This window comes from Ochotona curzoniae, unplaced genomic scaffold (genome assembly GCF_017591425.1).
Source record: "Ochotona curzoniae isolate NIBS_2020 unplaced genomic scaffold, NIBS_Ocur_1.0 contig_3520, whole genome shotgun sequence".
NCBI lineage: Eukaryota > Metazoa > Chordata > Mammalia > Lagomorpha > Ochotonidae > Ochotona > Ochotona curzoniae.
The window spans coordinates 13,900,077-13,923,739 of NW_024465894.1; the positions used below are offsets into that span (position 1 = coordinate 13,900,077).

Here is a 23,663-nt window from a genome sequence, read left to right on the forward strand (position 1 = left end):
ACAGTTTAGTTCAATGGCTTGTCACAGGGTCTGTGAGGAAAGCCCTGCTTAGCTCTGCACACACCAATAGATTTAAAGGAATATATGAAAAACCTCTCCCCTTTACCATGTGCCACACAAATCAACAGCTAGTGGAACAAAGCTTGAAAAGTACCTAAGAAAACAAGTCACCAGCTTTTTTTGAGGACACAGATTTTATTCCTGCAACCACAGGGTTTGAGCATGACTGGTACAAGGTAAGAGTTCCATCTGAGAGCAACTCTCCTGGGCAAGGCTCTGTTCAGGCCAGGCTGAGAACAGAGGACAAGGAAGTTGAACTCTACTCCTAGGAACAAAATACATATACTCCTTCAAAGAACTAGATGATCTGAAAATCCCCTAGAATGGATCCTGCCTGCACAGCCCCTGAAGCAAATGGGCTGACAGCATTGCCATCTGGCATAATAGAAAGACCTAGAACAAAAGCAGCCATGTATTCCAGAAATAATAGCCAATTATTCCTAGACTCAAACCATTGGTTTTTAAGGGCAAGGATGTGCCCAAGGTTCGTACTTCCTGAGAGAGTTGACAGAGGATTATAGATATGTCTCCCTCCTTCAGTCTAGACCCTCACCTGCCCTGCAAACACTTGCCTTGGGTTGGGGATGTGGCCTTCATCAAGTCTGTGCTCTCGGCTCTGAGAGCTCTGAGCAGTTTGGGAGACACAGCATTCTGAGGCCGTGTCCCTTCTGCCTGAGCCCTTCTCACCCTTCTGCCTGGCAGTCATAGGAAATTGTCTCTACCCAGAAACAAAGTGGGTTCCTGGTCCCAGACAGCTGGTTGAGGGAACTGGGTGGGTCAGCACTGGCCCTCGGCACTCCTGGATGAGGACAGGGAGGATGGGAAGAACTTGGAGAGCCAGACTGAGGGAATCTTGGGGAAAAAGGCAGAATCTTGTTCACTGGATGGTCAGGCAGCGGTGGGTGAAGAGGTGGCTGATGACGGATGGGTCAGCCACAGTGGACGTGTCCCCCAGGTCGTGGTCATTCTGTGCAATCTTCCGGAGTACTCGTCTCATGATTTTCCCTGGGAGACCACAGGCCTCTGGTTACTCCGTGATGATACTAACCCACCCCAACCCTGTCAAAGGCTTCCATCCATACATCCCATCATCACCAGGCCTCAGCCAGTCCCAGTTCCTGGAGGTCTTCAAACTTACCTGAGCGGGTTTTAGGCAAGCCAGGTGCATTCTGAATGTAGTCTGGTGTGGCAATAGGGCCAATCTTTTCTCTAACTGTAAGCAACAAATCAAACATTTCCTCAGCACCCATAGCTAGACCCCCAAAAACCAAAGTAGGGATGGCTTTGTTCCCTACCCGTCTCTTCTTCAAGGAAAACTAAATCCTTGCTCAGTCTTGCTCAGCTTCACTGCCTTTCTCTCCCTCACTCTTCCTTCGCTGTAATGTCTTCTCATTTTAGCTTAACTTCATAGAATGCTGATTCTAGAATCAGCCTGCCAGAGCTTATAGCCCATCTTCCTAGCAGCAGACAAATGACTTAATTTCTCTGGGTTTAGTTTCTTCATCTTTAGAATGAGGCTAACTGCAGGATCTGTTTCACAATGATAGTTGAGTTTAAGTGTGGTAGACAATCTAAAGTCATTAGCTCAGTGGTTGCAGGGAACAAAATTCCCTAAATGTTGGTTATTACACTAGTAGTGAAGACCAAGTAAAAAGAGGATACTCAGCCCCAGTCCTCCTATCCCTGGGATCTGTTATGGTGACGCACAGTTCTCTCTACCTCTTTCCCAACAACTTGTAAAGGTAACTGTATGCCCAATATAGACTCTGCAGTCCCTGCCCAAGGAGGCTGCTCACTCTGCTTCTTGAGTTCTTCCGTGAGGGTAGGGTTGAAAGTGTGGCCATCACAGAGAGTGACAAAGCAGTAAAGGCATTCGCCCTTCACAGGATGAGGGTGGGCCACCACAGCTGCCTCTGCCACAGCCTCATGTTCCACGAGTGCTGACTCCACTTCCGCTGTACTCAGCAGATGTCCTTGTCAAGGGAAAGGAAGTACCATGAGAGAGAGCCCATCCTCTTCTCCCAGCCCCTGGTCCATCTATACCCCTGGGGAAGTCTTGGCCTGGTCAAATGGAAAAGGCCCATAATTCATTCCTCACATAACATGCTTCCAGTTATCCCTCTGCTTCCATTTCCCATCCCCTGGACATGTTCCAATATTTATCACTCTGTCCAGAACCTGCGCCTGAAATTGAATGCTACACTCCACCCACGGTCTGGCCAAAGTCTCTGGCTGGGAGTTGCTAGGGGCAGCAGAGTTAATGAGATGGGGACATGTTCCAGGCTCTCACCAGAAACATTGAGCATGTCATCAATCCTGCCTGTGATCCAGTAATAGCCATCCTGGTCTCGTCGGCAGCCTGGAAAGAAATGTCCACAACATAATAAACACCCAGCGTGATCTATATTACTAAACTGCCACGTTCACTGGAGTGAACAAGTACTTCTTCCAACAAGTATTTCTGCATACTGTCTCGACACTGTGGCAGTCAGACCCCCAGATGGCCCTACCGGTCTCGACCTCTTAGTACTCAAAAGCCTGTGGAGTCTTTCTCAGGAATTAGTCTGTGGAATCAGCAGAATTTACCAAAAAGGGTAGGATGTCATTTCAGAGATGAGCTTATAGAAGACACTGTAGCTTTTGTCATGGTTACATTATCTGATTGTTTACTCTCGGAGAAGCCAACTGCCACATGAGGGAATGTGGAAATGATTCCTCCCAGCTGAAACTTTCAGGTAACTCCATACCAACAGCTCCTCTACAACCCACAAGAAACCCTGAGGCACCCAGCTAAGCCTCTCCCAGATTCCTGATCCCCAGAACTGGTGTGAGATAATGCAATATCTGCTCTAAGCTGCCAACTTTGGGGCTAATGTATTCCATGGCAACGCATCATTAGTGTATTCGTTTGGAGTCTGTTCTTTATCAAGCTGAGGGTTTTTTGTTTTTGTTTTTGTTTTTTTCTTTTCCTAAATGGTAAATCAATTTTTTACCACTCTCCTGCTTAAAACCTATGAAGGTCTCCCATTGCATTTTGAATAAAACCTGAATTCCTCACCATGGTCCAGAAGAACCTACATTGTTTGCTCCTCCTATTTTAGTGCAGTCTTCTCTTTGCACTCTCTGTTCTATCCATCCTAGATTTAGCCCATTCCTAGGACTTTTCAAGCTTGTGTACTTCTGCACATAATCTTCATCTAGACTCCTCTGTGTTTTGTTCCTTCACACCCTTCAGATCTCAGTTTAAATGTCACTTTAGAGAAGCCTTTTATGACAATCTCAGGTACAGTAGCCAACTCTACAGACATCTTTTTCATAGTACCATGTTTTTCTTCATAGCATTCATCTCTAAATTTGTTTGTGTGTCCTCTTACTAGAATATAAGCCCCATGAGACCAGAAACCTTGACAACATTACTCATGGTAATAATCCCTGTGCTTATATTAGTGCCTGGGCATAGCAGATGTTCAAATATTTATGGACAAATGGATCAGCAGACAAGCAGAAGGATAAGGACAGGCTCCTAACATGTGGATACACATAACATCATAATACACATACCCTATTTTTTAACAGAAGGGCAAGAGACAAGACTCTCTTTCCTCCTATGTGAAATGTTAGGTGGTGGCATCTTGAGATCCTTCCACAATAATCATTCCTGCTCCTACAGTCTTTTCTGGAGTTGCGTCTAGACACCAGATCCTGACTTATCAGATACATTCCTCCCTCTGGTCTTCATCTCTAATCAACTCTTGAAAATGAAAAGGTAAGGTACTTGTCTTAGCAGAAAGTGTAGGAAGAGAGGAGCCAAGACTCACCATCTCCTGTCACATAGTACCCGGGGAACTTCTTAAAGTAGGTGGTCTCAAAGCGCGCGTGGTTTCCATAGACGGTGCGCATGATCCCTGGCCAGGGCTGCTTGAATACCTGGGGAGTGAGGAAGGCACAGTGATCACATTTGCTATTCTCAGTAAAAGATAAGTGCAGCTTTGCTAAACCAGAGGGGAAAATGCCAGAACGCAATTCCTGAGACCAGTACAATGAAGCACAGGCTTCAGAAATCAGATACACTGTTCTATTATTGATAAGCACTTAGTAAATTTGAATTTTCTTTTGGGTGACACATCAGGAAAAGCAAGTCCGATTTGAAGTAGATAAAGGCAGTCATGTGAAAAAAAAGTGGGACCCACACATTACAATATATAATATATAGTATATAATTATTGCACAATTAGTAATATTCTATGACAGTAGATGGATGGGAGGCTAAGAGTCAGAAAGCTTGGACTTAAGTCTTGCTGCAGTTATTAACTTGTTCTTGGGAAGGTGCAGTGGTATATAGTTTGAGAAGTCACTGGTGAGGTCCCTACAAGTACCGACACAATACCTTAACTGTCATGTTCTATATCAATCTCTTCATGTGGTTGTCTAATTAATCTAGCAACCATGGAAGACAAAGATACTTTTAACATTATTTTACAAATGAGAAAATTTTGATTCAGAGGAGTTAAGTAACTTATCTGAGGTCACAGAAGAGGCAGAGGCAGGATTTGAAAACAGGCAGGTTGACTCAAGAGCCTACATGATTTTCATCATGGTCCAAAGCCTCTTTCTTTCTACAATGCTGATCAAAAGAAGAGTCTCCTCTCTTTAAGTCTTCCAGACCCAAAATAATGCCATCAAGAATCTTTAGGCAGGCTCTAAACAGGTCCTTAAGAGTTAGAGTTAAGCACCTCATGGGCCAAAAGGCAGAGTGCAAGCAAAATATCCAGGATTCTTTCTGGGGATCCTTAGCAGAGGACAACCCCATGGAGCAGCCACCTAAGCAGCTACCAGCATAGATTAGGTTATAAGTACCCTTTGTGGACCCTCTCCCTCTCTCCCCCTCTCCCCAAAGATCCCCACCAGATACCCCACCAAAGAGCCTCACCAGATAACCTTCAGCTTCACCTTCCAACTCTTCCCCAGACTCATTCAGGATTGCAGGAGCCACACCAAAGAATGGGAAGGACTAGAAGCAAATGGGAGATGGAGTCCAAGAAGAGGAATGAACAATTCTGATTCAATTCCCAAGGAAGCTAAGATTCCCAAATTCCTCACACATCACTCCAGTTCTCCCACTCTCTAACTAGGCCAAGTGTCTCAAGACCCTACCCCTGTCTAGCCCAGGAACAGCCAGAGGAGCCTGACTCACAGCAGAACCAGGCTTCATGGGTGTGGCACCAGGAAGAGGAGTCAGCATATGGCCACCCTGTGAAAGTCAGGGAACAGGTGTTAGAGTCAGTTTCCCCAAATTGTCCCTGGGCCCCATCCTTCTGAACCCCTCACTCACGGTCTCTGTTTGCCAGAAGGTGTCCACGATGGGGCAGCGCTGGGCACCTACCACCCGGTGGTACCACAGCCAGGCCTCAGGGTTGATGGGTTCACCCACAGTGCCTAGTACCTTCAAGGATGCCCGGCTGTACCTTGGGCAGGAGGTTGGGAGAGAGAAAGGCTCTGAAAACCACTGGGAGACAGGACACATATGCCCAAGCCCTTTTTTTTTGCCCCATTCCCTACTGCAGCCACAGAGTTAGGATAAAGGAAAGGATGAACGTATGTACAAAATCAAGCATCCAGATCAGGATACCCACGGGGCAGCAACTGGAAGGAAGTCTTACTTGGTGACAGGCTCGTCTCCATATTTCATGAGCAGACGGATGGCTGTGGGTGCCGTGTAGAATTTAGTCACCTTGTATTTGTCCACAATGTTCCACAGGCGGCTCACATCTGGGTATGTGGGGATCCCCTCAAACTGACCCCAGAGGGAAAGCTGGTTATTTTTCATCCCTCCAAATGGAACAGTTCTCTCATCCCCCGTGTATGCCACATCCAGTGTTTTGTGCCCCCCCCCCCTTTTTTTTTTTTACCAACTGTATCTTCACTCCCTGATCAGACAAGCCAAGAGACTTTCCCAGTCAGGATATACAATCCTCAGGACTCCTCTTTCTCTGGGAAACAGTTCATTGGGTAAGAGTCTCCCCATTTCTACACTAAATAGCACTATGAGGTGGTAATCCAAAATAACCTCTTCCCTCCTTCTAAATGAGGCCAGGTAGCCATGGGCCCCAGCTCTCCTCTTACCAAAACACTGGTGGCGCCATTGGCCAGAGGTCCATAGGTGACATAGGAATGGCCAGTGATCCAGCCAATATCTGCTGTGCACCAGAACACATCCTCTGCGTGGAAGTCAAACACGTACTTAAAGGTTGTAGCCACATAGAGCATGTAGCCCCCAACTGTGTGCACTACACCCTGTGAAAGAATGGAGTTTCAGGTTAGCACCTTGTACCCACCTCCATTGACTGCCATATAGCCCCACTGGAACAAATGAAAGAAGAGCCTCCTGAGAGATTCTAATCCTACCAGCACCCCTTTCAAAATACCTCCTCTCTTCCATCTCCTTTTTTCTCTCTGCTCCTGTCTCCTTTATCACACCCATGTTATCCCAAGTCTTTCATTCATATTCATATTCTTGATGTTTCTGATCCACACACATCATTTTTACATATATGAACATTTCTAGAATACTCACAACTAATCATCTTCATTTTGTATTTGTGCTCATGTGTTCAATTATATGTTAGCAGAATGAATGTTTAAAAAAAAAAGTGAAGGTAGGATTTTGGGAAAGTTTCCTAGTGCTGTGGCATAGTGAACAAAGCTGCTGCTTGCACTGCTGACAGCCAAGACAGGTACCGGTTTGAATACTGGCTGCTCTACTTTGAAGTAATCTGCCTGTTGGTGTGTCTGAGAGAGTAGCAGAAGATGGCTCAAGTGCATGGGCTCCTGCACTCAAGTGGGAGATCTAGAGGAAGCTCCTGGCTCCTGCCTTTGGGTTGGCCCAGCTCCAGTCATTGGGGCCATTTGGGGGAGTGGAACAGTGGGTGGAGGATCATTCATTCTTCTGACTCTCCCTCTCTCTGTGTGTAGCTCTGCCTTTGGGATGAATAGGTATATCATAAAAGAATAAAAAGGAAATCCTCTTTGCTTACTCCACCCCTATTCCATCCCTAAGAAGGAGAAGCCAAAATTATATTTGTGAGGATTTACTGAGGGATATGATGAGCATGTGGAGAGAAGAGTTTAGGGATGAGGTAGGTAAAAAGGAGAGTGACATAGCTTTCAACTTTTTCAGGTCAACAGAAGATTCAGAGCTTTACCAAGTATTTCTGCCTTCCATATTCAGCCCTGGCAGAGGGCTAGATTTAAGAATGTGTCATGTGACTTTTGTCTCCCCTTTCAGAGCACCATGAACACCCCACCTCAAATGCCTAATCCTAGGCTTTACCTCCTAGTGATTAATGCCTTTATTTGATTTAGAAAAGATATGACTTTTCTGAAACTCAGGATTGTAGAGTAACATTCATGTTGTTACATGCTTCCCCAGAAACTCACTTTTCAGCCCTATCCAATGTACACACACTCACATCTACATACTTGCCTTGGGTTTGCCCGTGGAGCCGCTGGTGTACAGAATGAAGAGGGGATCCTCGGCATCACACCACTCGGGCTCAAACTCATCACCTGCTTCTTGCATGAGTTCGTGCCACCACAAGTCAACCCCTTGGTTCCAGGAGATCTGCAGGGAGGGGACAGCAGTGGGCAAGAAAAAACTGTGAACAGCTCAAGATGGTTTGGGGGTGGGGAGACACCTCCAGCTGACATCTAGAGGTGCTAGGGTGGGCCTGGTAGTGGGAATGCAAGAAAGGAGGGAGGGCCCTCAAAGAATGGATTAGACAGTACAGGAGCAAAACGGCAGGCTTCTGGGGCACACCCAGCACCCTGCCATTATTCCTTTTCTTCACTAGGCTCAAGCTGAGGCATATCTTTTGGTTGTTCCCTTCTTATACTTCAGTTATTAATTGGAATGTCACCACCTTGGCTAGCCTTTACCTGAGATACCCACCTACCCCTGCCATTACTGTTGGTCACAGCACATATTTCTTTCCCACATATTTCCAATTACTTAATCATTTAGTAACTTCTGTGAAGGCAGTGGGATGTCTTTCTTTTCCTTGCACCTCTAATATTTAGTATAGTGCCTGAAACCCAGAAGGCACTCTTAGTTTTTGCTGGATGAAAGGCTATGGCCACACAAGCCTGCATATGCACATATATGTACTTCAGGGGCTAGTGACTCATCAGTAAGGAGGCATACACCACACGGTTCAGAAGGGCAGTTAGAGTCGGCAGGTGAGGCAGGCATGTGACCCTGTTAGTAGTCAAAAAGTCAGCAGGTCTTCACCAAGCCCTTTTTCTTATTTATTCAGATCCCATCTACCTCTGGAGACTCTTACCCTTGCTCTGCCTCTGTCCCTACATCCTGGGTACCAATGGGCCTTCTCACAGCAACTTTTGCTTAAGTGGAGAGGTTCCTTTTGACAGGGAGCTTTGCTTCAAGTTGGTGGAGAAATATCAAGGTTGACTTCTCCCAGGAGAGAGTTGGCCCCCCCATCCCTGAGTGTCTTTGATTTCTGGATCTGTCACCCCGAGTTCTAAACTCTCCTTTGAAATGATTTCCACTCTTGGCTATCAAACCTCTTTGAACACCAGCTTTTTCAGTCTGTTTTCTCCTGAGGGAAGTGAGATTCGATGAATTTTTTCAAAAATTTCATTGAACTTCAAGTTCTGTCACTTCCTAGTATATGATCTTGGGTGAGTCATTTTACCTCTTTATAAAAATGAGGATAGTCATTCTTGTTCTAATGATTTCACAGGATTTAAGAAACATCAAGAGAGAAACATAGTGTCTAATAAATATAAAGCCTTGGGTTGCCCCCAAGGAGTGGGAGAACGATTGGAGTGGGGTTGGAGAAAGGCTGATGCATGTTGGGAGAGAAGGAGGCTGGTTCAGTGATCACATGGAGATGTGTTGATGGGAACTGCATGGGATTTGCTTTAGCTGTCACAGAGTCCTTTCACATTCATTAGATTTATGGATGTACAATGGTCTTGACTAATAAGTTGATATTGCAATATAAGGGAAATACCCTTCTTCCACTACATGTTTCTAAGCCAATTGTTGTGTACACATTTGATGTAAAAAGCTCAATGTGTTAGAAACATACCTTGATGAATTAGAGACCGACTAAACACTCCAGTCTCTGTGGACTACCTGTCCCTTACTGCAGAGAATTTGAAGTTTCTAGCATGAGTATCATAAGAATGATAAAATGAGGGTACTTTAAAAAGAAAGAGGGGTATGGGCATTTGGCCTACTGATTAAGCCATTAAGGTGCCCATGTCTTACACCAGCATTCCAATTTCTGATTCTGATCTTCTGCTAATGCAGCAATTAAGTTATAGGGTTCCTGCCACCCAAGCCGGAAATCTGTGTTGGATTGCTGGCTCCCAGGTTCTCTCCACATCCCTACCCCCCATCATTGTTAGCACTTGGGGAGTGAATCCAAGCAGGTGGATGCTTTCTCCTTTTTCTCAAATAGAAAGAAGTTTTTAAGTAAAATAAAAAGAAGGAAAAGAAAGCTAGAACATATTGCTCTGTTTCTCAGTGTGTACATTGCCACGTGGATACTTTTGTCCCTTTCAAATGATCACTTGAGGTGAAATGAGGGCATTAATGTGTTTAAGCAGAACTATGTCAATATTGCCTCGCAGCAGTGGTGCTGGAGGTACATGCAAGGGCAAAGCACAGTTACACTATGGTCCCACAACGAAGGGACTCTCGTAATCTTATAAAACTGTTTCCTTTGTGGGTGTGTGTGTGTGTGCATATAAAAGACTGAAGGGGGGAGTGTGAAGCCAATAACCAACACCAGGAAGCAGGATGAGCTCAACTGGTGGAACAAATGTCGATTGTGTATTAGGTGTGTGTCTATGAGGTCCAAGGCTTTGAACCAGGAAAAGATTTGAATTTGCTCAAATAAAAATGGAGCAGTTGGCCTTTGTCCTTGGACTAGGATAGCCTCAGAAAGGGCAGCTGCCAGATATAAAAGAGGAATATGAAAGAGTTCATAGGTAAAATGATCGAGATGCCAGACCCTGCCTTACAGATTGCTTACAGATAAAAGGATTTGGAGTTCTGCCAAGATTTCTGCAGCTTGGACTAGAATTCTTAGATGAACAAACCCAGACTCTGCAAGCCTGTTTCTATTTTCTTTGGGTTTTAATTTTTTGATAACTGAACATTTTTAACTGCAAAAAAGAAAAAAACCCCACAAATATACAGGAGCCTGTAACTTGGGTGTCTATAGTATTAAGAATTAAGAGTTGGCTGCCTTTTTTTTAGATATGTTTTAGAAATGCAAATCTGTTGCTGTATTCTGGGGACAGAAATAACAGCTAACACGTATTGGGAAGTTACTATGTGCCAAACACATTACATACACTGATGAAACCCTATTGATAGGTACAATATTATCCTTATTTTACAGATGGAGGAATTGAGACATGAGAGCTTAAGTAACCTTTCCAAGTTTACAGAGTGTCAGGTGGCCAAGTCAAGATCTTCTGGCTCTGGAACCTATAGTCTAAACTACGGTTCATGAGCTCTTTCAGGAGGTGCTTAACGCCTTGCCTGCATTTTAGCAGAAAAGCAGTGTCGCCTGGGAATCAGACATATCTCCTACATGCTAATGAGAAGAGAGAAAGGGGGCTTATATGAACCATTAGCCTAAGAGGTTAAACATAGCAACATTAAGAGATCTCCTGTGAGGTACAACCCATACGAACAGTGGACTTTATGCTTTGTGGAAAGCCTCCTTTTAAACATGGCTTGTATGATTGTTTCTCCATTACTAACAAGGCAAGTGAAGCCCAGACTTTTTCAAGGTCATACAGGTGAAAATGGAGTTCCGGTCTCCAGGCCCATTCTCTCTGCTGTTTCTAAGTCAGCTTTGAGCACTCACTTGTGGGTCTCCTTTCTTAGAACCATTTATAGTGTGACTTTTGGTCAACTTAGCACTTAGTTCTATCAGAGTTAGGTGCTGTTTGTAAACTCCCAAGTGGCGTACAAATATATTTAGAATTTTTCTTCGCTCTCTTGTATGAAACCGAGTTTTATTTAACTGATCAATTTGATAGTGAGTTACCTAAGTCAGGTTACTTGCCTCCTCTGCCTGTTCCTCTGTCTCTCTTGGCCCTTGCCGAGCACACAGCGAATGCTTTCTGACAGGTTCCCTGCTCCCCTCTGCCACAAAGATCCTGAGCAGTCGGAGTAGAATGGGGTGTCTGTTGCCACCGCTCTGAAATCCTTGCTCTGTGCTAGTCTTACAGAGGCCACAGCAAACATTTGATTTCACAACTTTTCAGAGTGATGTGAATGTCAAGGGGCTCCAGGGTAAGAGGAAGAAGGTTAGGTGTGGCATCCACCTCAATGGGGCAAACAGGCAAAGAGCATAAGGACAGAGAGAAGCACACAAGGGAAGCCGTGCCCAAGGCAGTGCAGAAGTGGATACCTGGGGCCAGATGCACTTGGGGTTCTCTTTCAGCTTAGCCTGTTGAAAGCCCATGGAAAGGCTGGTGAGCCGGGTCTAAGTACAGGAAAGTGGGAGGAAAGGTCCAGTGCACCCCCTACCCCCAAGCCCCTGGCTGCCTCATTTCCATCAGCCCCCTCCCCCCCCCCCACTTCCCTGGTCCCCCAGCCTCCATTCTCTGATCCTGATTAGAAACCATATACATGCAGAATCCCTTAACACTGATAGGGCTCTCCAATAGCCTAAATTAAATGGCAAACTCTCTAGCCCCAAGTTTGCTTAAGGCTTCTTAAACTACAGATTTTCAGTAATTCACTGGCCTTCTGGACTCCCATAACTTTCATTCCTCACACCTCTCAGACCTGGAGGCCACCTTTGGGATTTTCTGCTTCTATAAGAAGGCTGGCTCCAAAGCTAACAATAGCCATCTTGACAACTGGACCCTGGTCTTTCAAAATTGAACATTACTTAGGCCACGCAGGTGGCCTACCCCAAGTCACATCCCAGTAATCAATCCAGTCATCCAAGTCAGCATATTTGTAACCCAAATCCAAGTCCTGAGGGTCCTCTGTGTGATCAGAATACTCCCAACAGCACAAGAGTCTCTTCCACATTTCTCTCGTGCCGAGTTCCCAAAAGAGGTCTAAGGGCCTCTCCCTATATTCAAGAACAAAGAACAAAATCTCCTGCCCCCAGCCAGTCCTGCCAGGGGAAACACTCCTAGGACTGCTCCCCAGATGTTCAACATTATAAGGAAGCAAAAAGAGGATGTCAGGAAGTTTCTGAGCAGGAAGGAGGCAATTTGAGCCAAGAGGTGGGCAAAACAGTGCCAGACTCACCTGGACATCTGGGCATGACCTCTTGATTGGGGGTGATTGGCTGGGAGAGTCACCCATGCCCAGTTCTGCTCGCCCCAGGTGCTTCACCACGATGCAGCATTTCACTGGGAAACCCCTAGAGGAAAGAAAAGCCCAAAGTGATGATCTGGTTGGCTCAGAAAAGTTTTGACAAGACCCACTCACATCTGGCTAGGGAAGGGAGTAAGGGAAGGGAAGCTGTCACCAGGGAAAGGTTCAGTCAACCAAGGACAATAGCCAATGGGATAGCAGACTTACTTCTCCCGACACTTCTCCAGGGCCTCGTCAGCCAGTTCCTTCAGGTTCACAAGCTTTTCCCCCCTGTAGAAGGCATCTTTGGGGAGCAACAGATATTTCAGGGCTTAGTAGACATCCCACTTCCCAATGTATCCAATGTCCACAGAACCCTTCCTATGTGAACCTCTTTTTAAAATTACTTATATGTTATTTGAAAGACAGAGAGACAGACATCTACAATCTACTGGTTCACTTCCCAGGTAACCACCATAGGTTGGGGTTGAGCCAAACTGGACCCTAGCACCCGGAACTCCATGTGGGTCTTCCTTTCCACATGGGTGGAAAGCACCCAAATAGTTATGCCCTCATCTGCTGCCTTCCAGGATGTGCATTAGCACAAAGATGAATCAGAAGCAGGGCTGGACCTCAAACACAGGGACTTTGATATGGGATAATGTAGGCATCTCAAGTGGTATCTCAACCTCTGCAGCAAACACCCACCCACCAAATAGGTCTCTTGATTCTGGTTCTTTCAGCTGATTTGGGCTGAGAGGGGAACAGCTAAGGTGGGCTCAGAAAAGGAAGGGCAGACGCTCTCTATCCTCCATGCTGGAAGGGCCTAAGCCAACCAGCTGTTTGAAGAACAAGACACAGTGTGAATGTTGCAGTGGGAAGAAGTGGTTCTGGAGAAATGAGAGAATGGGTCACCTGTAGTGATGAGGAGGCTACAGCTGGAATCCAGTATCCGTTCACACAGAGAGTCTGCAGAGAAGCCTGCAAACTAGGGAAGAAAAGAAAGATTAAAAGAAGGAGTTCCCAGAGATTTCATGAACAAGAAAAGGAGTTGTTCATGAAACATCCAGGATCTCCAAATCAGAATCCCAGAGGAACCTGAAAAACAGATATGAACCTGCTATACCAGCACTCTAAGTTCCTTGGTTTGATATTTAAGACCTACCATCATCTGGCCCCAACCTACTCCTTCATAATCCCAATCCCAGTGCACACCCACCCCTCTCTTCACCAGGCCCAGACTCCTACCACAATGGAGTGCAAAGCCCCAAGGCGGGCACATGCCAGCATGGCCACGACCAGCTCCAAGATCATGGGCATGTAGATGGACACGCGATCCCCTTTTCGAATGCCTGTAAATAAACACACAGAACACAGATCATGGCACCTTCCTGAGGCTGCTTGCTCCCTTTCATCTAGCCACTCCTCTACCCAGCTCACTTCCTCTGTTCCTCTGTGCTTGGAAGCCTTCTATTCCTTGTCTCTACTCTCAAGTTCTCAAGTACTCCCAAGGTCAGGTTCCTCAAGCCACTTTTCCACATTCCCACACTCACCCTGTTTTCGGAGAACATTGCTGAACCGACATACTTGGACCAGAAGCTCTCGATATGAGATCTGGGCAGTCTCCCCTTGCTCGTTGCCTTCCCTGAGATATACCAGAAAGAACCAGTGATTAATGGTTCAATTTTCTCCTCAAAGCAAAACAAAACAGTAACAGTTATAAAATCCAGCTAGTAACACCAAGGCCTGGGGCTTCCCTGTGAGGATGAGTAATGCGTGATCACACATTATGTTGACTCAAAAGACAGGTTGACTTTCAAGGTTCTTCATTACATAATGTTACATGTCATTGAAAAAATGAACCATCCATCCCTGAGCCTCATTTTTATGTTGATAAAATGAGGTGATGGGGCCCCACGTGGTAGCCTAGTGGCTAAAAGTCCTTGCCTTGCATGCTCCAGGATCCCATATGGGCACCGGTTCTAATCCCAGCAGTTCCACTTCCCATCCAGCTCCCTGCTTGTGGCCAGGGAAAGCAGTTGAAGATGGCTCAAAGCCTTGGGATGCTGCACCTGTGTGGGAGACCTGGAGGAGGTTCCTGGCTTTGGATTGGCACAGCATCGGGCATTGTGCCTGCTTGGGGAGTGAATTACTGGATGGAAGATCTTCCTCTCTGTCTCTCCTCCTCTCTCTGTATATCTGACTTTCCGATTTAAAAAAAAGAAAGAAAGAAATATATGTTTTAAATGAGGCAATGATTTCTTCCCTTCCATCCTAGGGATGTATTACAGAGAGATGATGTCATAGATACCATTCTTGTTGATGAGGTGTTATTAAGAGTAGGGTCTGAATATATAGATTCAGAACATCTTGACTCAGAATCAATGTGTTTAAGAATTTGCTTCTTTATACAAGCAGATACAAACAATCTACAAATGACTCTGATTCACATTTGAATTTTTAGTATCACCATCTCATTGTATCTCCCGCTTCAGCTTTGGTTAATTACCACTCTTATCTAGACTTTAGCCTGGCTTCCTTTAGTCACTCCTTCATTTGCTTATTTAACAACTACTGTGCGCTAAATATGCACACAGTAAAAGGCGCTGATAAGCAGGCTGGTTTATCATGGAGTTAATATGCTGAGATCATGGGAGTTTATATGCTCACAAGAGTACAGGTAACACACAAATAAGTACAACCAAGATCATTTCAGAGTATAATCACCACTATGAAGGAAAGAAAGTATAATGATATTCTAGTGAGTGTCTAGGGGAAAAGTGCTTTTTGCAAATAACACTAACTTTAACTTATATCAAGTTAAACTGCCACTTGTAACACCAACATCAGTTTGGACACTGGCAGCTCCACTTCCAATCTAGTTCCCTGCTCATTGGCCTGGGAAACAGTAGCAAATGGCCCGAAGCCTTGGGACCCTGCATGCACACTGGTGACCTGGAAGAAGCTCCTGAGTCTTGGCTTTGGATCAGCTCAGTTCCAGCCACTGCAATCATTTGGGGAGTGAACCAGTGAATGGAAGATAGCCCTCTCTGTCTCACCTTGAACGTGCCAGAATCTCATATGGGCACCGGTTCTAATCCCGGCAGCTCCACTTCCCATCCAGCTCCCTACTTGTAGCCTGGGAAAGCAGTCGAGGATGGCCCAATGCTTTGGGATCCTTCACCCTGCGTGGGAGACCCAGAAGAGGTTCCTGGCTCCTGGCTTCGGATCGGATTGGTGCAGCAATGGTTATTGCGGTCACGGATGGAAAATCTTCCTCTCTGTCTCTCCTCCTCTCTGTATATCTGACTTTGCAATAAAAATAAATAAGTCTTAAAAAAATAAATACCAGAAAAGAAGTCTAGAGTACAGGGAGCATGAAGTTATATGTAAATAGGCAATAGCCAAATCACACATGGCCTTGCAGGCAGCAGTAATACATTTGTATTTCATTCTAAGGAGGTTCTTCCTGGCTTACAATCTCAAGTTCACTCCCAACTTAACACTGACCCCCTCAGAATGTTCCTCCTCCTCCTTCAGACACCCTTGCCAACATAGTCCTCTCCACCCCAGCCCTGCATGTCATCGTGACCCCTGTTCTTCACTACCCAAGTAAACACATGGAAAGGAGATGCAGTAGCTTGGCCACGGTCACACAATAATAAGTGACAGAGCCAAGAATAGATCCTCAGGTCTTCTCATTTCAAGTCAGGACTCTTTCCTTCATGGTGAGAAGGACAGAGGCTGACAAAGGAGCCGGGTCTTCTCTTTCTGACAGAGGTGACACTGATAATCAGCCTCTTTGTAGCCTCTGCGTCAATGAGTCAGTTACTATCTTCTCCTTGGCTTTCACACTCCTAGGGTTAAAAGGAGCCAAGCACAGAGAGTTCACTAATGTGAGAAGGAACCAGGGCAGAGGAAGTTGACCAAGAGCCCTGAATGCCTGAGGCAGAAAAGCTATTGCTTAAGCAGCTCACTGACCAGTGCCACGGAAACTTCAGAACATTCTTCAGAACAGCTGAACGCTAGCCATCTGCACATGTGCATCACAAACCTTATCTTACCCGTATGCGCTCCTGTTAAATCACATATACTAATACACAAGCATTGGAGACATAAAAGCTGACCCTCTGTACATACAGGCACAAATAAGCAAAATACATGTGCTCAGGACTCAAACATAGGCCCATCTGCAAATACGTACTACATTCATTCAAGTGCATACATTCAAGTGCATAGCTTGCCTTTTCAGAAACTCTCATCGAACACTTGCTTTTATTTTCTCATGCAATTTTCTAGTACTTGAAACTATCTCATATTTAAATTGTGTATCATTTGTGTCTTTCACTGGAATGTAAGTTCCCTGATAGGAAACAGCTTATCTGTCTTATTCACTGCTACTTCCCTAACATCTAGAATATTGTCTGATACACACCAGGTACACAGGAACAGGTAAGCACAACCTATTACAAGTAAGTTTACTTGAGTCCACTTCTAGTCGCGCACACGTGTGCGCGCGCACACACACACACACACTGCATATTCCTCTCTCTTGCTAAGGGCTCAAGTTATCCATTATTGATACAGGTCCCTTACTTAATCCAGTGTCTTCTTTCTCTGACATACACACCAGGCTGAGGCCTCTTGCTGATTGAGAAGGAGGAGGGGTGAGGACACTGGGCTGCCACAAGATCTAAGGCTTTCTAGGAGATTGGGGCTGTTAAACCGACATCCAGTTTAGTCTTCTAAGAATCACAGAGGCTTTTAGCTAAGCTTGGGGTCACAGGATGGTTTGTACCATGTCAGGAACTGACACTCAGGATCCATGCTTCTTTTCCTCCAGACTGAAAGTTGTAAGCTCAAAAACTGACAGAGTCCAAGCAGGTGATGTAGATGAGTGAATTGGATTATATGCAAGCAACATTTCTGATAAAGACAAGAAATGGCTTCCTTTCCTCTTTTCTATAAGAAAATAGTAACACATGTACAACATGGCCTCAGTTTTAGGGCAAGCTATCATAGGAGGAGTAGGAAGTAGAAAATGGTAGGCTATTCCTCTGGCAAAAAAGAAGTATAAACTTGGTTTCTGCCAACTTTTGTCCACTGGGAGTAAGGGCTTAGTGCTACCAACTCTCTTTCAATTCTCAAGAAAGACCCGGAATCTATTTTTATCACCACTTCTAGTTTGCAGACAACTAATTATAAAAAGTTTTAAACATTGGGGCTGGAGCAATGGCTCTAATGGCTAATTCTCTCATTTCAAGCCCAGTATCTCATATTAGTGCCTTAGGACCCTGTATCCACGTAGGAGATCTGGAGGAGGCTCCCAGCTTGAAAATGGCTCAGCTCTGCTGTTGCAGCTATTTGCGAAGTGAACCAGCAGAAGGACGATCTTTCTCTGTATCTCCTTCTCTGTAAATCTGCCTTTCCAATAAAAATAAATCTTTAGGAAAAGTTTTAGGGCCCGGTAGCGTGGCCTAGCAGCTAAAGTCCTCGCCTTGAACATATTAGGATCCCATATAGGCACTGGTTCTAATCCCGGCAGCTCCACTTCCCATCCAGCTCCCTGCTTGTGACCCGGGAAAGCAGTCGAGGACGGCCCAATGCTTTGGGACCCTGCACCCATGTGGGAGACCTGGAGGAGGTTCCTGGTTCCTGGCTCCCAGATCGGCACAGCATCGGCCATTGCGCTCACTTGGGGAGTGAATCATCGGACAGAAGATCTTTCTCTCTGTCTCTGTCTCCTCTCTGTATATCTGGCTTTGTAATAAAAAGTAAATTAAAAAATCTTAAAAAAAAAAAAGAAAGAAAGAAAGTTTTAAACACTGAGTCTAATAGAACTATTAATGAAATTTAGCTGATGAACTTCGGACTGGGAGCTTTCATTGTAAGCAAACTATTTTCTCTTCACCTGAAGGCTAATCAGAAAACACAAGGTACGCAGTCGTTAGGGCCTTGTCAATTTCCTCCAGGAACAGTCTCCAAACCTCATCCTTACACTCTCTAAATTCACTTTCATTCATTATGGATTTAAAATACATTTCAAATTAGACTCCACATCTACTTCTGCCACCCTAGTCAAAACTACCGTTAGGTAAGTCAGATCATGTCACTCCTCTGTTCACCATGTCCAGATCAAAGTCCTCACAATGGCCCAGTGGTTACTACAATATATAGTCCCTACTTAACCCTCTTCTGTTCTTATTTACTGCAATTTCTTCTTCTTCCTCTCCTTCTGTTCTAGTCACATGGCCTGCCCAAGAGTTTGGCAAAAACACCATGCACTCTTAACCTCAGAGCCTTTGCCCTCCACTAGGAGCAGTCTTCCCCTAGGTAACCAACCACATGCCTTATTCCCTATCTTAGAGTAGTTGCTCAACTGTTGGCTTCTCAATGAGGTAATTCTTGTCTGACCTGTATAAAAGAGCACTGGCTGCTCCCCAGTGCCCCACCAGCCCCAGATGCTACAAATTAACATCTCTCATAAAGTCCACCTTAGTTTCTCTTCCACAAGCATACCAAACTGAAAGTTCTTCCTTCCTCCCAAGGTCTTTATCTCACTTATCTGGAAATCTGCTTTTTTAAAAAAATATTGCAATTATTTGTAATTATGCTCTGGGCTGTTATTAGGTGGGGATTAGGTCTTCTTGTTCTCTTTTTCTTCCAAGTGTAACTGGCACAACAGTTAGTCAAGGGTCATGGTCAAGTCATTGAAAGATGATAACTGATTAATAATCAGGAAGATAAGGGCTTCTTTCGTTAACATGAGAAGGATAGTCATTAGATTAAAGATTTTAATTTTTTTGAACTACAGGAAAGGCAAAGGATAGGAAAAAAAAAGACAGAAGACAGAAAAAGAGAAAAGAAGAAAGGAAGGAGGGAAGGAAGGAAGAAAGAAAGAAATTGGATTCTTTCTTCCATCCATTGATTCATTCCCCAGATGGCTGCAATGACAAAGGCTAGGCCAGGCAAACCAGGAGTCAGGAGATTCTTCTCAATCTCCCACATGAGCCTAGACTCAAGGAATTGGGTCATCCTCCACTGTTTTCCCAGGCACAATAACAGGGAGCTGGATCAGAACTGAAGCAGTTGAGATTCAAATAGGTGTCCATATGGGATGCCAGCAGCAAAGGTGGCAACTTGACCTGATGTATCACAGCATTGACCCCCATCCATTAAAAATTTAAGTCAGACTACACCACTTCCTGCATAAAATGGCTTCCTTGCATACAGAATGAAATGCAAGTTTCTATATATTGTATCCTCTCCAATGTCATCTTGTGCCATTCCTTCATTCTGCGTATTAGTTTCTAAATGCACTTGGCTTATAATTGATAAGACAGCCATGTTCTCTTACAGTCTTTCCTGAACTCTTCACAATGCTCTTTTTTATATTTCAGATCTCAATCTGAATGACATTTCTCTAGGGAGAACAGCTGCAGCCCCACTAGATAGTGTAAGCCCTCCCTATTATTCTTCACCACAACACTCTTCATCTTCTTCACAGCATTTTTAACTGCTATGCCATGATACTTCCTACCTTAGCATTGTCACTAAGTCATACTTCTTTTGTCATTTGTTTACTTTTAATTCCTTAGTTGTCTGCCTCTCCTACTACATGGAGGCATAGTTTAAGTTAATCTTGTTCAGTACTGAGTCTCCAGTTCCTTGCACAAAACCTTATATATAGTATGTTCTCAATAAATATTTGCAGGATGAATAAATGAATGATCTGAAAGGATTTATTATGACATAGAAGCTGACTAGTGTTATATAACTATAAATGGGAAAACTAAATCAGTTGTGAGAATAATATAAAGAAAATCTTTCTGTCAGAGCTGGCCAAAGATGGAAATTACTCCTTTTAGGAGCTCCCTGAGTTATGAAGAATTTGAAAATTTTCAGGATACTGAAGAATAGACTCCAGCACATGGTCAGAGATCAGGCAAGACCAATGTTCCCGTGTGTGTTAGATACAATTCAATAACGCATTTCCAGGGTCCCAAGGTCTCAGCATACATATCTGCAGCATAGACTTGTTCAGATTGGGCCAGAGACATCTTGACACTCCTTCTACTAGGTCATTCTCTGAAATATTTCATTTTATAAGCTCCCTGCACTATTCTTTGTTGAAATTTGAGATGGCTTTTAAGGCTCTTTCAATGTTAAAGTTCTTTGATTCTATCAAAGGAAGAAATAATGTGAAAAAATTCAATGATGCATAAAGCAATGCACAATTGTGAAACATTCAGATTTAAGTATATCCTTGAGTCATTTTTCCTTTCACCAAGGCAGTGGAGAGTGGGAGCAATGTAGCTTGGCCAATCATCAGACTAATAGTCCCTCTGGATTCTTTTGCTCTAACTACATATGGAAGGAGTAAAGGAAAAGACAAAAATGGAATCACAAATTACACAGAACTCCAGAGGAAATGGGAGCTCTTAAGCCACCACTCTCACAGAGGAGAAACCTAAGGCACAGAAATGGGAGTGATGGCCTCAAGATTACTTAGCAGAAACATTATTCTAAGGTAGCCTTATTCACTGCAGTATCCACAAACCACATACAGCTACTTGAACACTTGAACTGTGTCTGAAGAAATGAATTGTCATTTTTATTTGATTTTAGTTACTTTAAGTATCAGTAGTATGTGCAGCTATCAACTACCATATTAAACAGTGCAATGCTGCAGTCTAACTGTGTCTGATTCCAAGTCTTCTCCTATATGACATGGCCTCCAAAAATGGGGTGTCATTTCCAAATCCAGAATTAAGTTTGTAGGAGCTTTGGAGACTGGGGAATTGAAGACTACCAAGAATGCATTTTTTTTTTAGTGTAGCTATCTAAAATTCCCCACTCTGTTTGGTTTTCCCCATACTGTCATAGAAAAAGACTCCTTTGAAAACACTATACAGCATCTGACATGATGGCTCAGTGGCTAAATTCTTGCCTTGCCTGTGCCAGAATCCCATATGGATGCTGGTTAGTATCTCAGCTGCTCCACTTCCCTTCCAACTCCCTGCTTGTGGCCTGGGAAAGCAGTAGATATTAGTCCAAGCTTTGGGACCTTGTACATGTATGGGAGATCCAGGAGAAGCTCCAGGTTCCTGGCTTCAGATTGGCTCAGCTCCAGCTATTGGGACCACCTGGGGAGTGACCTGGCTGGCAGAAGAACTTTCTCTGTCATCTTTGTAAATATACCTTTCCAATAAAAATAATCTTTTTTTAAAAGTAAACACTATAGAATTCCAGGTTTAAGAACTAGCTAGTGGGCCCGGCGGCATGGCCTAGCAGCTAAAGTCCTTGCTTTGAACGTATCAGGATCCTATATGGGCGCCGGTTCTAATCCCGGCAGCTCCACTTCCCATCTAGCTCCCTGCTTGTGGCCTGGGAAAGCAGTGGAGGATGGCTCAAAGCTTTGGGACCCTGCACCTGCATGGGAGACCCGGAAGAAGTTCCTGGATCCTGGCTTCGAATTGGCATGGCATCAGCCGTTGCACTCACTTGGGGAGTGAATCATCGGACGGAAGATCTTCCTCTCTGTCTCTCTTCCTCTCTGTATATCTGACTTTCCAATAAATAAATAAATCGTTAAAAAAAAAAATAGAACTAGCTAGTAAACTGTTACATAGTCTCATTCAAAACTGAGTCAAAAACAGGGATCGACTACTACCCTTTCACTAAAATCTGAAAGGCCTTTCCATTGACTATGATAATGATGAAAGTTGAGCAGTCTCAATCATTGGTCCATTCATGAAACGCCTGCCTAACACAGGTGCCTTACCTTTTGTTCCTTGCTGCCTTCAGAAAACCAGGTCTGTACTAACCAGTTTTCAAAAAGCATACATGAGCAGAGAAATACACATTAAACCAACAAAGAGAGGCTGACAGTGTAGCACAATGAGTTAAGCTGCCAGTTATAACAGCATCCCATATCAGAACTCTAGTTTGAGTCCCAACTGCTTTGCTTCCAATCCTGCTCCCTGAGAAAGCAGCAGATACCAGACAGGGCCACAATTCAAGTGTTTGGTCCCCTCCCACTCAAGTGGGAGGTCTGGATGGAGTTTCAATCTCCAACCTTTGTCCTGGCCCGGCCCTGGCCATTGCAAACATTTGGAGAGTGAATATCTCTGTTTCTCCGCAAATAAAACAAATATTTTATTTATTCATTCAAATAAATAAAATAAATCTTAAATAAAAAATATACAATGATATCACTTTATACCCTCTACGATATTCATAATCAAATAAAGACAATGCAAAATGTTGACAAGCATGTGGAAAAATTAGAAACCTCATATATCAGTGTTGAGAATAGAAAATGGCTCAGTGACTTTGGAAAATAGTCCAGCAGTTCCTTAGTTTGTCACATGACCTAACAGTTACAGTCATACGCAGATAATCAAAAAAAGTGAAAATACACCATTACAAAAATCTTGTATAGAAATGTCCATAGGAGCATTGTCCATGATATCAAAAAGTGGAAACAATTCAATGTGCATCAGTTGAAGAAGGTATAAATAAAAAAGTGTACTCATACAATGGAATATTATTCAGCCAGAGATAGAATGATATATCAGTATGTGTTATAACACAGAAGTTCACTGAAAACATCATGCTAAGTGAAAGAAGCCAGAAACAAAAGGTCACATATTGAATAATTCACTTCTGCATGTACAGAATAGGCAGGGCAGTAGAGTCAGAAAATAGATGAATGGTTACCTAGGGTTGGAGTGAGGGAAACTGTGAGTTAAGAAGGAGTGACTGCTAATGAGTATGGGGTTTCTTTTTGGAATAATGAAAATATTCTAAAATTGACTGGTGATGGTTTTATACCTCTGTGAATATCCTTAAAAAAAAAAAAAAGTAACCAAATCTTACAGTCTAAATGGGTGACTTATCCAATATGAGTTACATCTCAATAAAAACACAATTTTGTTTGAATTGCAATAAAAACACAGATTACTTTGAAAAAAAAAAAGAAAGAATGAACATCTTTATAAATCTCCCTTTCTAGAACGTATATAACAATAGTATACATTTCTCAGGAAAATTTAGCACTATTTCTTCACTAATTCATTCATTCTTCCCTAAAGACTTACAGGTACTTATCTTTTTCTAACATAATCATATATAAATATGTGCCTCCCTTTCTAGATTATGAGTTCCTAAACGTGAGGCAGACAGAATATCTTTTTATTTGTTTTCTCCTCAGCACCTAGTACGAAGTTTGACATGCTTG

At 43.8% G+C, this 23,663-nt stretch overlaps 1 protein-coding gene across 3 annotated transcripts in view; it reads right to left on the reverse strand.

Moving 5' to 3' along the window:
- Positions 1 to 175: 175 nt before the first annotated feature.
- ACSS2 (acyl-CoA synthetase short chain family member 2) overlaps positions 176 to 23,663 on the reverse strand; it is a 50,136-nt gene continuing 26,648 nt past the window's right edge. For 2 of the 3 annotated variants that reach the window (XM_040981601.1, XM_040981599.1), the window contains exons 3-18: positions 13,975 to 14,066; positions 13,670 to 13,773; positions 13,337 to 13,409; positions 12,650 to 12,725; positions 12,374 to 12,488; positions 7,544 to 7,681; positions 6,184 to 6,354; positions 5,721 to 5,854; positions 5,393 to 5,525; positions 5,255 to 5,311; positions 4,991 to 5,071; positions 3,879 to 3,987; positions 2,351 to 2,419; positions 1,857 to 2,033; positions 1,199 to 1,273; positions 176 to 1,065 (exon numbers count right to left, since the gene is read on the reverse strand). In XM_040981601.1, the coding sequence (XP_040837535.1) occupies positions 938 to 1,065; positions 1,199 to 1,273; positions 1,857 to 2,033; positions 2,351 to 2,419; positions 3,879 to 3,987; positions 4,991 to 5,071; positions 5,255 to 5,311; positions 5,393 to 5,525; positions 5,721 to 5,854; positions 6,184 to 6,354; positions 7,544 to 7,681; positions 12,374 to 12,488; positions 12,650 to 12,725; positions 13,337 to 13,409; positions 13,670 to 13,773; positions 13,975 to 14,066 (1,732 nt within the window). In that variant the 3' untranslated portion in view covers positions 176 to 937. Of the gene's footprint in view, positions 1,066 to 1,198; positions 1,274 to 1,856; positions 2,034 to 2,350; positions 2,420 to 3,878; positions 3,988 to 4,990; positions 5,072 to 5,254; positions 5,312 to 5,392; positions 5,526 to 5,720; positions 5,855 to 6,183; positions 6,355 to 7,543; positions 7,682 to 11,516; positions 11,556 to 12,373; positions 12,489 to 12,649; positions 12,726 to 13,336; positions 13,410 to 13,669; positions 13,774 to 13,974; positions 14,067 to 23,663 lie in introns of all 3 variants that reach the window. The other variant, XM_040981600.1, reaches the window with a different exon arrangement.